The 17,197-nt window shown below is 34.7% G+C and overlaps 2 protein-coding genes across 4 annotated transcripts; one reads left to right on the forward strand and one right to left on the reverse strand.

Moving 5' to 3' along the window:
- The first annotated feature begins 3,800 nt into the window (after positions 1-3,800).
- Positions 3,801-6,510, forward strand: LOC129871529 (anthocyanidin 3-O-glucoside 2'''-O-xylosyltransferase-like). Its single transcript, XM_055946463.1, has 2 exons — positions 3,801-4,683; positions 5,429-6,510. Exons 1-2 carry the CDS (start codon positions 4,179-4,181, stop codon positions 6,301-6,303), a joined length of 1,380 nt encoding a protein of 459 aa, XP_055802438.1. The 5' UTR covers positions 3,801-4,178; the 3' UTR covers positions 6,304-6,510.
- A 1,858-nt stretch (positions 6,511-8,368) lies between these two features.
- Positions 8,369-13,323, reverse strand: LOC129870420 (uncharacterized). 3 transcript variants are annotated; one of them, XM_055945209.1, is made up of 5 exons: positions 13,148-13,323; positions 12,744-12,855; positions 12,414-12,554; positions 10,127-12,315; positions 8,369-10,041 (listed from the first exon to the last, which is right to left on the reverse strand). In XM_055945209.1, the coding sequence occupies exons 3-5, from the start codon at positions 12,474-12,476 to the stop codon at positions 8,928-8,930; spliced, it is 3,366 nt and encodes a 1,121-aa protein (XP_055801184.1). In that variant the 5' UTR covers positions 12,477-12,554; positions 12,744-12,855; positions 13,148-13,323; the 3' UTR covers positions 8,369-8,927. The 3 variants fall into 3 exon arrangements, with proteins under 3 accessions (XP_055801184.1, XP_055801183.1, XP_055801185.1); XM_055945208.1 differs by having other exon boundaries at positions 12,738-12,855; XM_055945210.1 differs by having other exon boundaries at positions 8,369-9,999; positions 12,738-12,855; positions 13,148-13,321.
- Positions 13,324-17,197: the final 3,874 nt, after the last annotated feature.

Raw genomic sequence — 17,197 nt, forward strand, 5'->3', positions numbered from 1 at the left:
AAATGAGTAAACAAATACATCAAATTGATGATTTCAACAAGTGATGATTTTCATTATTATAAAATCATGAAATCAAATTATATCATATTATATAATTAAAGAAACGATAAAAACAAAACAAATGTTGATTGCGTTAGTCACACTAATGCCCATAGAAAATTTAATTGATTAGTAATTTCCCGTGAAATTGTTGAGATTGTTTCGTGTTTGCTTGTTGAGAGTATATCTGCATCTATTTGTGTATATGTTCAATATCATGAGGTCTTACATTCAAATATCTATTCGTGTATAAGTTCATGATACTCGTAGCCTTGCTTACTAGTCAATTAAATTGGTTCGGAATCATAAAGTCTCACGTTCAAATCTCTATTTGTGTTTATGTTCATGATACTCGTACCCTGGCTTAGTGGTCAATAGAGGGGGTTAGGAATCGTGAGACTTCACGTTCAAATCCCACAGGCAACAATATTAGGTGATTTCTTCTCATCAACCTTGGTAGATTGATGATACCTTACCTCTTCCTTGGGACATATCTAATTGTAATTTGTTTAGTGCCAAAAGTGCAGTAGTATTGTAGTAAAGTGTTATAAAGAAGTGTAGCTTAGTTATATTTCGAGATCCATCATGCTGATGGTATTACTAATTTGATTCTTTCCGTCTTGACCTGAAAAAATGATTAGAAAAAAATTAAGAAGTATTTTATATTCACCTTGCTGTCTTCGAACTTTATTGTGTAATTTTATCTTATAGCTTACAAGGTTCAGTAACAAAGGGTTTTTACAATGCATGTTGACAGGTTGTGAGAGACAAGCGGACTGGTAAGACCAGTGGATATGGATTTGTAAGTTTTTCCAGCCCATTAGACCTTGCTGCGGCACTTAAAGGAATGAACGGCAAGTTATCTGTTAATCAATATATGAATGTTTCGTAGTTATTTTGCTTGGAGCTACACCAGCATAATCATTATATTAAATGACAACTTGATATGGTGGGGGTCTGTCACAGTTATGTGATCAGCTTTTACCTTCTTGAATAAGGACTACCAATCATAAATGATATGGATGATAGCTTAGAGTTCGATCTACAGTTTCATTGATATGCCATTTGGCTTGATGTCCTTTATGTCAAATAATTCGGGTTGATATAAAGAGTTCCTCTATTATGCCACTGGGTTTTGTATTTGAAAGTGTAATCCCTCCCTTTCCCTTCCCTTTCCTCTCCCCACGACAATGAAGGAATAGTGAGAGAAACAAGTAACAGAACTATGTACTGAAAACAACATTTAGAACTGCTTTTAAAACCGGTGTAGGTAAAGAAAAAATTTAGTAAGGTAAAGGAACAACATCAACCAAACTTGTATGAGAGAATTTCACAAGTCTGGTTCCTTGTGGAGTGGAGAGTACATGAATGTCTGAAATGGCAGTAGTTTTAGTTATTGAATTGGTGAAATGTTGTTCCCAGATGCCTAATGAGGTGGTAATTCATGCTGTTTTCAGGGAAGTATGTTGGAAATCGGCCGATTAAACCTTAGCAAGAGTATGTGGCAAGAGAGGAATGACAGACAATGAAGCTAGCTCAGAAAGTCACAAGGTGAGGTTTTTCTCATTGTTATTGGTCTACGTATAGATATTACATCTTGATAGTTAGCATTAACTAACTAATATGAACTGACTACGTTTTCTGGATGTTGGATCTTGTGGCAGAACCGATCACATAAGAAGCCAACGCTAGCAAAGAAGGGATATCACAAGTGAGCACCAACCATGATAATGACTCAAGCAGCAAGATACTTTAGATGTATTTTAAATGTGCATTAACAAATGATAATGTACTAAAGATGATTTAGTTTTAGCACTTAGCAGTGCATTCCAGTGATTCCACATTAGGGCCGCCGCCGCGAGGAGGGTTCGCATGATCGACGACGGGCGGTTTGCAAGGAAGGTTCGCAACGACGACGGCGAGGGCGAGGATTAGGCGACGCCGCGATGGTGAGGATTAGGCAACGCCGCGAAGGTTCGCAACGACGACGGCGGTTTGCTACCCTTCTCTATTTATCTTTAATCTTCTTCTCTAATCTCTACTTTTTTTAATTTCTCTTCTTGTCTAATCTCTATCCTTTTTTGATTCTGCTCTTCTCCATAGTTCGTACTTAATTCCTAAAAAAAATTGATTTCACCCGTAAATAATGTACCCAACTCAAATCAAATATTCCAATTTGTGTTAAATCTGATGAGTATTTGATTGTTTTCCACAAGAAATTTATTTAATTTCTCTTTAGTTTATCTTGAAATTATTTCATGATTTGTTGCCTGATTATTGTCTAAATCATATTTTACAGAGACATACATATGGCTGAAAATATTTCAACTGATGGGGTTGTGAACCTGGGCGATGAAAGTATTAATTCAAATGTTATGCGTCAAACACAATCTGTTCAGTCTAAACTCACACATTTAGTGAATTTCCTACCATATATACCAGATTTGGACCAAAGCTAGTGGATTCAATTGAACCTATACCGTAAAAGCCTACATCCAACACTATGTATATGTGGAGTCAGATTTAAGATTTGAACTTTATAAGCTCTGCGCCGTAGAACAACAACCTCAAGTTCTAAACTCACACATTTAGTGAGAATATATACCAGATTTAAACCAAAGCTAGGGTATTCTACAGAAACAATACCCTAAAGCCTACATCCAAAGTCGGCTCGACCAGTGGCTCAAAATTACAAAATCCCCCAAAGAACTAAAAAGCCCCAAATTCAGTTCAAATAAACACATCCGAATCGCACAAAAAAGAAAGAAATTAATTGGGTTAAAGGAAGAAGAAACACAACAGATACATACAATACATACATACCTGAGATTGGGAAGGAAGAGAAAAAAAGTGACAAACCAAACAAATTCCTTTGATGAAGACGATGTAAAGTAATCTTGGCCGCAGTTCGAAAACCATGGCCCAATATATATTATTTAAAAATTTCTAATGAATAGAGTTTTGAGTCAAAATTTTTGCTTGAATTTTCTTAACATGACTCATTAAACAACTCCACACATGGATGTCATAAATCTATTGACATTGAATAGATAATCTCTTTTTACATTAAGTTAATTGTGCAAATTTGTTTGTTTGTTCATTCATATATCTTTTGTTACCCAACAAGATCATTCGAGTCGGTTATTTTCTTATTAAGGAAGTATGATAATCTAAAAATATTGTCATATTAAAAAAAAAATTATTAAAGGTGACAAAAAAATTTAAAATTAAGAAAAAGTAACACAAGTTTTAATTATTAAGTAGATGTGATAGATTTTTAAGATTAATGTTAAAACACTAATTTTAAAATGCTCAAGTTTTATTATTTAGACAAAGACTCTATTTTTTATTACTCACCACCACCCCCTCCTCCTCTCCTTCTGCTGCCATCGTTATTCCTACCCCTTCTAAAAATCATCACCATAACCACCGCCACAACAACCATCACCTCTTCTTCCACCGTCACCAACACACCATCAACCTTCTCCTCTACCACAACTACTATCTCCTTCACCAGCTCCTCCTCTATCGAACAATTCTTGAAATTGTTACAACAACTATAGAGAAGTTGCTACAATATTTTAATAATTGTTGTAGCAACTCAAACAATTGTTGAAATTGTTTCAACAATTCAAGGAACTGCAATAGCTAATGCAATAATTATCATAGCAACTATAGTAATTGTTGTAGCAATTACCATAATTGTTGTAGAAACTATTGTAATTGTTATAGAAATTACCATAATTGTTACGGTAACTATTGTAATTGATGTACCAACTATCCTAATTGTTTGATTTTCTGTAAAATTTGTTTCAATAACTTAGATATTTTTTTTTGAAAATTTTCAAAATCAAAGGAAAATAATTCACAAAAATATAATAAAATTAATAAAAACGTGATAGAAAGAATAAATGACAGCAACGACGACGATAACGACAATAGATAATGAAAAAGAGAGAAATTTTCAAATTTTAAAATTTGAAATAAGAGGGATGATTTTTAAAATTTCAAACTTTTAATATGCATTCTAAAGTTTTTAATAACTCTAATTAAATTCATATTCCATTTAATCCCATTTGATGAGGTCAATATAATTTTTTTTAATTGAGAATTTTTGTCACTCAATTTTCTCAAGAAAAATGGATTCAAAGCTTCAAATAGTCATGTTCCCATGGCTTGCTTTTGGCCATATAATTCCATTTCTCAACCTCTCTAATGAACTTGCTAAAAAGGGTCACAAAATCTCATTCTTATTACCCAAAAATTCACAAATTCGACTTCAAAATCTCAATCTCTACCCTAATCTCATCACTTTCCATACACTTAAAATCCCTCATGTCCATGGTCTTCCATATGAAGCTGAAACTACAGCTGATGTGCCTACATCTTTGGAAAGTCTATTAGCAACAGCTATGGATGAAATGTATGATGAAATCAAATTTTTACTTCAAAATCTAAAACCCCATTTCGTTTTCTTTGATTTTGCTCATTGGGTTCCTGAAATAGCATTAGAAATCGGGGGTATCAAGACTCTTTGTTATAAAGTTGTTTCCCCTGCTACATCAGCTATTTCATTGATTCGATCACCGGAAAAGAGTGTTTTTATGGCATCAACCGCAGCTGAAAAAGTTAAGCCACCACCAGGTTATCCTTCTGCTCCTCTCCCTTGTTTTTTGGGGGGGGGGGGGAATTTCAGAAATAGCAATAGTTTTAGGCTAATTACTAAACATAGCAATAATTTGGATAACAGTTTCTGAAAAGTTCGCTTTGTATCAGTGTTGTTGCACAAACAAGAAACTTAGTTGTTTAATTTCTATTTCATGAATATGGTAAGGGAGTGACAATTTACGAACGAGATTGAAGGAACCTTTGGTGACTACATAGCAACACAATATAAAAGGCCAGTCCTTTACACAGGACCTGTTTTTCCTGAGCCTGAAAAAGGCCTTTTAGAAGAACATAAATTATCAAGTTGGCTCGAGAAATTCGAGCCAGGATCAGTAGCGTTCTGTACATTTGGGAGCCAATTGAATCTTGAAAAGAGGCAGTTTTAAGAACTTGTCTTAGGCCTTGAACTAACTGACCTACCATTTCTTGTAGCTGTTAAACCACATGAATCCCTTGACATAAGAAAATTTTTGTGTATGGTAACGACTTAACGGAATTTCAAAAGTAGTTTTAGTTCACAAATTTGAATTTCAGCTATATTTTTGAACCCTTTATATGAAAAATTGACCCCGCAACTGCTTCCAGCTTGATCAAAACAAAGAGGGAACTGTCACTTGTAACTTTAGTACCAATATTATGCATCATATAGTGCCATGCTTTGCTAGTAAATTTGCAACTTTATTATGCTCTCTAAAGATGTGCTCAATTGGTGGATCTCCAGGTTACCCTTCTACTACTGTGGTGTTGCATGAACACGAAGCTAAGTTGTTATCGTTTCTGTTTTATGAATATGGCAAGGGAGTGACAATATACGAACGATTGATGAAGGGAATGACACTATGTGATGCAATAGTTTTGAAAACATGTCGAGAGATTGAAGGAACATTTGGTGACTACATAGAAACACAATTTAAAAAGCCAGTCCTTTATACAGGGCCTGTTGTTAATGAACCTGAAAAGGGGCCTTTAGAAGAACATTCATTATCTAATTGGCTCGAGAAATTCGAGCCAGGATCAGTTCTGTTCTGTGCATTTGGAAGCCAATTGATTCTTGAAAAGAAACAGTTTCAAGAACTTGTTTTAGGCCTTGAACTAACTGGCCTACCGTTTCTGTTAGTTGTCAAGCCACCTGAAGGGAAAAATTCAGTAGAAGAAGCCTTGCCTGAGGGATTCAAAGAAAGGGTTCAAGAAAAAGGATTGATTCTTGATTGTTGGGTGCCACAATTGAAGATTTTAAGTCACAAATCAGTTGGTTGTTTTGTGTGTCACTGTGGGTATGGATCAGTGTGGGAGTCTTTAGCATTGTGTGATTGTCAATTAGTACTTTTGCCTAGTTCTAGTGAACAAACCTTAAATGCTAGGCTTATGGAACAAGAACTTAAGGTTGGTGTGGAAGTGGAGAAGGATGAAAATGGTTGGTTTTCAAAGGAGAGTTTGTGCAAGGCTGTGAAATGTGTCATGGATAAAGATAGCCAAGTTGGTTGTTTAGTGCAAGAGAATCATAGGAAATGGAAGGCAGTTCTTTCAAGTCCTGGTTTCATGAGTGACTATATTGATAATTTCATTCACAACTTGCATGAACTTCTAGTTGAATAGACCTAGAATTTGCAGGCGGTTGAAGTTACGGGTTAAATTTTGATAAACTTAAAAACTCTAAATCCGCCTCTGATTGTGACAAATGTTTTGTACATTGTGTCATACTCCGTTTTCTGAATAGATGTATTGCAGTACAATAATTGTGCTAATGTTGTTATAATGATCAACCATTTTTGACTTGATTTATTAATAGTTCAAATTCGTCTTGATTCCATGGGGAATTTTGAGTTTTATGCTATACATATGCTTCTTGATAATACATCCCAAAATTAAACCCTCTAATGATATAACATTGCATTTGCATCGGACGTTTTAATGCGGAGTTATAGAACTTTCGTTCAGAATATTTTCTATCTGTCATTGGACTGGCATTTCACTGATTATTTGTTACCTCCGACCAACATATATACTTAGCAACTCTACTTATCAAAGTTTAGGCAAATGAAAAGAGAAATGACTGCTTGACACGTCTCAGGACGAGACAAATATATATTACTCCATTTCTTTTATTCTAATTTATGTGAAACAAATGAAATTTCAAGTCAACAAAATTTAATTTTTTATATTCTTTTTAATTATTGCTTGTTATATAATTTTCACATAATATACGTTATGCCTTTTGTTTCAATTTATGGTACATAGGAAATTTCAAGAGTTCTTTTTCAACATTGAGTATTAGTTTGAATGGTCCTTCTTCCAGTGTTTATAGACACAATTAGCAGAGTGTTGAGCTGTGAAATGAAGAATTATTTTGGCATTATCAATAGTTTTCCAACATATTCATCTGATAATGGTCATTCTGTGGGATATTTTTGTTATCTGTTTGGCCACACTTGATGTGAAAGTCATTAAAAGAATCAACGATAAAGTTATTTCTATGTGATCTACATATAGGTTATGAATTCAAGCTCCGAATTTGAAAGAAAAGATTACTCCCAAATTTATAGATTGCTTTCAAATTTATCATCGAGCATTAATTTTACAAATAAGGAAACGATTTCTGGAGTAATAATTCTTTTTTAGGGTTAGTCTAATAGTCCTTTTTAGCAATGATCGTTTAGTTTATATTGTTTCTATCCAATTTTATTTGTTCATTATACTAAAAATAAATGTCCAATAATAGTTGTTCAGTTTGAAAAATCAATGAATTATTTACCCATTTGTATCTATTGTAACCTTGCTATTAGATACTATTTAATATCTAATACATTTCTCAAAGCATTAAATTTAATATATTCAAAGGGTAATATAGTAATATAACTCCTATTATTTATTGTTTCTTAAGGTGTGTCAAGTCAATAATGGACAACTATTGTTGGACGGCATTCCCACCATCCAACGTAAGATTATAAAAAATAAAATAACAACACAAGTCTGGAAAAAAAATGCATTAAGGCTACTGGGTATACAAAGAAATGGACATCCTAATAAATATTCCAACATCTAACATAAAACAAATTAACCAGACCACTTGCATATACTTGCCAACCTTAGATTAGAAATTATGGAGTACACGGATTAAGGTTAAATATTAGTGGAGAGTTGAGTGTGGTGTAACTTATTCTATCATAATACTCTTGTAGTTTCTTTTTTCGATTTATTATTTCCTGTATTTCGATTTATTGTTCAATTTTACTTTGGTTACTGTCCCTTTGAGAATGTTGTCTCTGTCTTTAATATTTTACTATGTCTTCTTCCTTTTTCTTGAACTGTTTTGTTGTGCTTTTTCTTGAGCTGAGTAATCGCAAATAGTCTCTCTTTGGTAAGAATACGATCTGCATACACACTATCCTCCCTAAACATTTTCAATGAACCTACACAGCGCAAATCAGGATTAGTTCTCAATGATATTGGTTCTCATAGATGGTGTTATTGTTATATCATACTGAACATCTTAACCTGTAAAATTCAACTTGGACAATTTCCTATCACCAACCTATTTGTCTAAATGGCCATCACCAGCTGGTTAAAACACACTTATAAACCAGTCATTTACCCCGCGCGATTAGTCTTGGGTAGTTGTTACTGCTAGGAGTCAATTTAAGTCTCTCTGCTCCATTCCAAGTATGTTACGGGCGGCAAAAAACTGCGTTTAAGGCCTCATAAACAATACTCAAAACCAGCATGCACATTAGCAACATAAACTACCAGTATTCATGCCAAGCATAGTAGAGCATCTAAAAATTAGTTCTTTTCTCCTTCTGGAACAACAAATTGCAGATAGCAATGGTAAGAAGAGCGTTTCTTGGACAACCTACTTGCAGCAAGATTGAAGCAAAAACATGTATAGATGCATATTTCCCCATAGTTTCAAGGTTTGATGAGGTATTAAGTCAAAAACTGCTCTTCGTTAAGGAGATACCCACTGTGTCTAGAGTCACGTTCTTTCTCTTCAACAATTATCATTCATCTAGATGCATTCAGACGTCTGTCTTACTTCTATAATACAAGAGGATGTTACTGTTACCCGTCTCTGTCTGCAAGGCACAAGAATTCTCTTTCAGGAACAAGAAGAAATAGTGTTTCCCATGGCAACTGCATATTACAGGTTCAGTGAGCTATCAAGTCAATATCTTCTTTTCTTGAATCTGGAGACATCAAATTCGTCTTCATGCCAAAGTTGTTCACTGTCTAAAATTACCACCTTCTTGCTCTTCAACATTTCTCATTTTCCTAGGTCCCCCTTGCCTCTCGCCATACTTCCTTCTTTCATTGGTATTTTCACCACTGTGAAGCTCAGGAAATCTACCAGTGTGTATCGGCCCATCAAAGTACCCATTACCATCAGTCCTCTCCCGATGATCTAAAATCTCAACTCTCCTATTGGTACTAGTAACTACCCGATCAGGTGGACTTCTTCTGCTAGAAAGAGACCTCGGATGCCTGTGCTCCTGTACAGAATTCACATCCCTCATATCATTCAGACGACGAGCAGTATAAGATGGAGAGTCACGCCTTTGAGGAGATATTACTACTTCAGTAAAAGAAGTTCGTGGAGAAGACCTCCTTCTATCTTCTCTGTACATAACCGGAGACCTGTGCTGAGATAAATCTTGATGACCATTGAATCCTTCCGTCAATCTCCTTCGAGGAGAGGACCAATTACGGTATCTAACAGGAGATTTAGATCGCATTCGAGGGAAACCTCTTCTCTGCATCGCAGTAAACTTTGTATTACCCTGAACAAAATGACCATCAGGTCCATCGTACATAGATTGCTGGTGACTATAAACAGGATCACTAATATCAGCTGGAAAGTCTCTATTAAACTTCTCGCTATGCCGAAGAGCAACATATGCAGAGCCATCTTCACCAGTGCATCTACTTGGGCTGATATTCCTGGGAGCTCTACGAAGCATTTGAATGCCCATCATTGCAGTATCATCTCTTCCATTGGGGGACAGTCGACGTGCAGGTTGATGCCGAAATGAAGGCAAGGTATCATTTAGTGGCTTCCTCCTATTACTAGCAAAGGCAGCACCATCTAGTCTACTAATATAGTCATTACGTTCATTTTCAGATTCCCCAACAGCAGCTGTACGTTTATGTCTAAAGCGATAATCAGCTACAACTCCACAGCTTTCAAAATCACGCCCAGAATCCCAATCTCTACGTAATCTGTCAAACCGGCCAGAGCCCCTCCCTGTTCCACGCAAGACGTTCCCCCTTGAGCTACCAAATGAATGGTCCTGAAACCTATATCGCACAAATTTAGAGCCATAACCATAGATTTCATCTCTGGAAAAGCAGTAAGAAAAAGTCAAGAGTTGAGCAGCATTATGAAAAAAATTACAAATCAAACAGCAATAAAAAGAAAAATCACCTATTCCTCCGTAGATGGAGTTTCTCCTCCTCCATATCAGAATACCTCTCTCTTCCACTTATTGAAGACAGAGACCTATCTGTTACAGGTCTGAAATTACTACAAAATGTCACATCGGATGCACGAGGTAAACTGATGATCCGGCTCTTGCTTCCAAAATTTGAAAAATCTTTACTATAGGTAGCATTAACAGGTGTTTCAGCATTTTGCAAAGATGAAAGGGCTGTTGGTGACATATCAGATCTTCCAATATACTCGTTATTAGCCCCACCAACATTCCTGCCAGCTCCTCTGCTCCCAGCAGATGGTCCGACACACAAGACATCCTTTTCACATCCCTCCTGAACATCTGCTATTCCTGATCGATCAACTGATCCTTGGTAAATAGCGCCAATAAGCCTCTGCTCATCATCTCCAGTCGTTTCCTCTTTATCTAATAATGGACTTTGTATATTAATGTCTTTGTGATCAATTTTGTCAGCTTTGTCATCACAGCTTTTCACAAAGTCATCATTAGACTCAGTATGAACTGGCATACTGTAACCTTTTTCAACATTAGTGAAGCAGTGAGATTCCCCAACCCCAGAAAAGCCAGAAGAAGATTGAGCATTTTTACTTGAATATTCATTATTTTTTTCTGAATCCATCCCCTCAGCAATTGGATCTTCTGCAATTGACTGCATCATTGGTTCTCGGACCTCCCCGTCTTCATATTCCTCATCCTCTATGACACACCCCACACTCTCAGAGTCAACATGTCCCGCAAAAGCATGATGACCATCAGATTCATAATCAGAACCATAACATTCTTCTTCTGTACCAGCTGATATCTTATCCTCATCATTTGCCGACCCCTCACCACTTGCAACCAAATTATGTGGGTCTTGTGTCTTTTTGTATACCATGTGATCTTCAATATTCATGCCTGCCGAAACAGATGCCTCCACTTTATCACTGGATACATTTAGTTCTTTAAGGTCAAAGTTTGCATTTTTAGCAGCAATATCAGCATTTGCCTGATCTAGAGCATTTTTACTCCTATTAGCTTCATTAGTATGATCAGAGTACTCAGATGGAGTCGACAAGTCCCCACCACTCACAGACAAATCTGAACAGGTAGACAATCTAGAAGTGCATCCCTGTTGAGGGGTCAAAGGCATTGGCAGTGTAGAAGAAGAAGAAGAACTCTCCTGAAGCTGCAAAATCCTTCCAACTGTTTGGGTCGCAATCACATCTGATATCATGGATATTTCCAGGCTAACTTCCTGGAGTGGTTCACAATTCATTGGTTTTTGCTCAAGTATTTCCGGAGGGCCCTTAGCTAACAATTCAATAGACTGCAGATTCTGCCTCACACTCCCAGTTTTTACAACATTAGCCTCGAGTGTTCTACCTGGACGAGCAGCAGTTCCAGCATTAGCTTGTACCAAGGTTTCTACAACAAGTTCTGACTTAACAGTTTTACAAGTAGGGGAATTCAAGTTTCTATTCAATGCCAGATTTTCCAGCAAACTCGAGTTTGGACTAACCCTGCTGGAGTCTACTTTAGCCAATGACTGCAGTACTGAGGAGTCAAACCCTCGTAAAGTATCATCAGCATTCTTGCAACTTCCTTCCTGAGAAAGCAACAAAGGATTTACAGTTCCACGCATTAGAAAACTCTCCTTAGTATTTGGATCAACCAAAGAAGAAACATGAGGTTTCTTTGGGCCTAATGACAATTCCATGTCCCCTGAATCGGCAGGAAGTTCAAGTTTACTGTGGCTTTCCCCTTGTTTGGCAACAACTTCCTTCTTGACAGAAACTTTTGTCGTACCTATAGCTTCCCGGCCAGCAAATTTTTCGGCCAATGCTGGTTTCACTAGATCATCAACATTTCTTGAAGGAGAGGAACTAGTATTAGGATTTGCTTCCGGATATATGGATAAAAATGATAGCATAATAGGCTGAGAGTCAACTTTCGCACCCAAAGGTCTTTCTTCTTTTACCTCTAGAAGAGAGTTATTGGGAGTATCAGATTTACCTATACTATCACAAGAATTCAAGCCAGAATCTTTGGTCTTGGATTCATTTTCATTAGAAAATGAGCGATCAGGATGGAGAGGTGCACGACCATTGAGCATAGAGTACCTCTTCTTAATAGGAAGAACAGACCAAGAGTTACTAGACTGCCGGGCAACAACTCCTGGCTGCAAATACATGATGAAATAGAGTAATATTAAAACACAATGCAAGTATTACACAGTTAGACCAATTTTCAGCAGCAAATAAGAAATCAGATTGAGACCTCTTCGTTCCCGGAAACTGGCATGATACCAGAATCAGTAAAAGCTTTAGCTTTTTTTTTCATCTTGAATCGATATCAATCAAGAACAGTCAAGTCGTTGAACACAACCGAAACAGTAGATCACACTCCTCTAGTAGCACCCTGCAACCATATATGCCAAAATTCAGTACAATCCAAAAGAAGAGAAACAGAACATTCATACTCCCAAAAAAAAAACATAAAAAACATTCATACAAACATTCGACCATCCAAACACTTGATATAAATTACAGGAAAATCGGAGAAAATCATCAGAATTCTGCAAAATAGACAGAAAAATCCTACCATTACCAGCAAATTCAACTAGTTTCGGATTGAAGCATAGTTGATTGATTGATTAAACATATATAAATGCTAGTTGATAAAACTTATGGCGATTTTCCAGCTCTACTCTTCTTCTTTTCTGCACATATGAAACAAATCAATCAACAAAGATGATATAAAGACAGTCAAATAGTCCAAAAACTAATCAATTTCCATGAAACCCCATATCAAAAAAACCTCCATAGATAACAACAAAACCAATATTTGTCACTCATCAAATCCTATATCAGGTTAAAATCTAAAAATTCAACAATAAAAAACAAAACTTAACCTGAAAAAAATAAATCAAAAACACCCCCACCCCACCACCCCCCAAAAAAGGAACAATTAAATAGCACATACATATATATATGTAGGAAACAAATGAGAACCTTTTTCTCTGTTCTTAGCAAAAAATGAGTGCAAAACCAGAGACAAAAAGGGGGGGAAATACTTAGGTTGCTGAATTTTCTTTGATGTTTCCTTTTAGTATAATGTGGGATAATTCTTCTTACATATTTATATACAAATCTTAGTTAGGGTTTGTGGATTTGTCAATAATTGCAAACTTCTCTTATTTATGGCCTTCATATCCGTTCCATCTCAATTTCTTTTTTTCTTTTTTTTTTATCCTCAAATTATTCAAAATAACTTATATTTATCTTTTATTTATTTTTAATATAAAAAATATTCTTTCCATCTATTTTTTAGACCATAAATATCCTTATAACTAACGGATGTCATTTAGATTGGCGACATAAAAGTCCTTTTGTTTGCTTCTCGTTTCAAAAATACCCCTGTCGTCTGATTTTTGATGCATTTGATGGAGTTATTTTCTTTTGTTCGATTTTTTGATGGGTATAATAGAATTTTCTTTTTTCATACCAATGTTGGAATCTTTTTTTAAAATTATAAGTTCAACTAAAAAATTTTCAAGTTTAAATGAATTTAAGCATTTAGAAAAGAAAGAGTTATTTAAAATTAAGATATATTTTTAAACCATCACAAATTAAGTTCGAGTTTAAAATTATTCCAAAATTAAACCCTCACAAATTATACATACAATTGACCAAGTATACATACATGTATAAATACAATCTGATAATGTATCCACATGATTTTTAGTTAGAATGATATAAATGTATACGCGCGAATACATGAAATTTATAGAAAAATCGAACGCAAACGATCACAAATGGCAACATCCCCTCTCTCAATGTGGCCACCGGCGCCGGAAAAGGGTTGAAGAGTAAACTGTAGCACAAAACAATTAAGGGATAGAAGAATCAAGTGTAAAATGTGGCATTGGCAACTAATTTCAAGTACCTTTTTGTTTTTCCCATTTGTCCTATGAGGTTAAATAAATGTCATATTTTTCCTTTATAGATTTATATATTTTTTAATCATTACATAATGTTAATTTGCTAGAAAAATAGGATACTAGTAGAACTATTATAAATGTATATGATTAAATATGCGAAGTGGAGTTGTTGTTATCGTAGATAAGAGTGACAAAATTGATAGAGCAAAATTCAATTTCCTAGCTAGATTTGAAAAGAAAGAGGAATTGTAGCTCGATTTGAGATGAAATATGACAATAACTCTAAGACATCGTACTGAGGGGATACGCACTCGGCTCGCCTAAGATTTTGTCTTTAGTCGGTTGGTAATTTTCTGAGAGTTAGTGCTCATGGCCTTGCTTCCTTTGCACTCACCAATGAGCAGTGAAAGTTTAATTTGAAAAGAGAAGTTTCGAGGACACTTTCTACTCCAATTTTAGAAAAGCTTTTGTATTTATTCTCAAATATTCATTACGTAGATAAACTAATCATATAAAACCTATCATATTTTTTAATTAATTAATATACATGTCTTTCTCAATTGAAACAAGTCTGCAATTCTATGACTTAATAATGCTAAAGTGTATAATTAAAATTGACAACATATTTTAAATAATTAATTTATGAGAAAAATGTATTTTTAATCCTTAAGTTATTGCTATATTCCTATTTTAATAGCACAATCAACCTTCAATTAAATCAAGTGTGCATTTTAAGTCCTTAAAGCTAATAGTTTATTTTGAAAAATACTAAAATATCTTCTTCTTTTTTATCACAATTCTTCACCCTCATCCAAAATTAAAGAAAATATAATAAGACGTACACGGTACAATTATACTTTCACAACATTTATCTATATAGTATCAATAGTTCTTTTTGTTCGATATGATTAATTTAAATTTACGTTGAAAATTTCGAGGGATAAAATATTCTTTACTAAAGATAATTTAATATTCAGGACTCAAACCTCACGGCGATCGATATCAATGGTTACATATTCACACTATATGTCCAACAAATAGGGCTTCACTAAATGATTTTCCGTAACTTTTCTCTCTATTGCATTTTCTTATTCAATAACTCATTCTACATACACTTTTAGGATGAGAGATCGTTCAGAATGAAAGAAACTCTTTATCGATAAACTCTCGGAACAAAAGATCAAAGAGGAGCTAGAATAGGTATTCAACACATTTTATATAAACGGAGATGAGAAAATCTCATCATTAGGAACCTAGTTTCATCATGTCCAGTCTAAAAAATACCGTAACAGAAGAAGCATTGCTAATAATAATTAATTAAAGGATTAATTGTAGTTAACGCCGACATAAATAGATCCATTAATTCACGGAACTTAACACTAGTTGATTGATCGTCAACTGCTTGTGCCTTGCTAATCCCCGAAAAATATACCAATTTTGCTCCATTCTCTACGAAACACGATAAATCCGGTAATTATTAGTTCTGTCGTCTGTGAGCGTGGTCAGACTTAAAATTGATTGAAATAGCTGTTGATGTTCTTTTTATACATATGTTTAGAAAGCACTACTTCACCCTAGTCGAAGACCCCACCGTGATGATCAGCACCTTTTGAGAAGAATTGCACCGCCACGTCGAGACTCTCTTTCGCTGCAACTTGCTTGCCTAAAATGAAAATCCTTACTAGCCGAAGTAAGGGACTTTTTTTACTGGGCCCTCGGCTATTGAGAGGATTCCTATTGTCTTTCTTCGAAAAGAATTTCATTTCATTTTCCCCGAAAATTCTTCGTCAACTGGACTGAACTAGCTGTGAACCTTTTCGATTATTAGTAGCGGCTCGTAAAGTAGCCCTTTTCCTTCTTCTGATGATTGCTCCTATAACTCGGGCTCGGAGACCAGACTAAAGTAAGGCCTAACTTGAAACTATCTTGACTTAAATAATTAATCCGGCTTTATTAACTCAAAATGTTGACTTGATAAATCCTCCAAATTAGCCTCAAATGAAGCTAACTCTGTTAAGGTGTTATCAACTTAAGGACTAAAAATGCATATTTGATTTAATTGAAAATCGAATGAGCACTAAACTATGAATATAACAATAACATAAGGACTAAAAATGTTATTTCTCATGGATACTTGAGAATTCGAATAAAAGTTTTTTTCAAAAACTAAATCAAAAATATTTTGATATGAATACTATATCATATTATCGTGCTTTTTGATGGTTAATTAAAACATATAGTATAATTCAAATATCAAAATGAAATACATTAACAAATTTAAGGATTGTCGAAATATTTCACCAATTATAAATCTCGAATATACTATTTCGAGTTACTATTTCCCACCTGCCCTAGAGAGAGAAAAAAAGAAGTTCTAGTTTTGGAACCTATTTGAGCCACAAAGAGATAAAAATGACACAAATAAGCCACATTTTTGAAATATAACTAAAATAGGCTTAGTGTAGAATTTTATTCCGTTTTATAAAAAAATATTAACAGCAGCCGTTAATGTGAACATCTAAAATTTAGTATAGAACGGAACTTTTTCTTACGCTTTATAAAGTGTAAACTATTTCTTACACTTTATAAAGTGTAATTTTTTCTTACACTTTAAAAATGAAATTTCACTTTACCCAACAAATGATCTCCAATCCAAAAGGATCAACCCCACATCAAAAAATTGAAGGTTCATTTTGAAGATTTTCGAAAAATTGGAGGTCTGTAGCACAACCCCACAAAATTTTTAAATTAGGTATGTAATTCTTTTCATCTTTTATTTATTGATTCAAGATTAATATATAAATTAGTGGAAGATTTGAAATGATATTGTTCATGGATATTGGTCTTGGTGATCGATTGGGTGTCAAAAAATCATCATTAGATGATGCCTCAAATGGGACATCATCTCCTGATACCTTTGCATTAGGCAGATCATTACTATCATTCGCCGAAGGTGAGCCATAATTTGAAAAGTCACGATCATCGATATTTACCGGATCAATGGGCTCATCTTGCGTGATATTTTCCCTATATACGTAAAAAGTATAAAAAATTACCTTATAAAATATAATTTACTTTAATAAAAAAATCAAGTGTTCGACGTACCGATAATAGTTATTTG

Source organism: Solanum dulcamara, chromosome 10, assembly GCF_947179165.1.
Source record: "Solanum dulcamara chromosome 10, daSolDulc1.2, whole genome shotgun sequence".
NCBI classification, from domain to species: domain Eukaryota; kingdom Viridiplantae; phylum Streptophyta; class Magnoliopsida; order Solanales; family Solanaceae; genus Solanum; species Solanum dulcamara.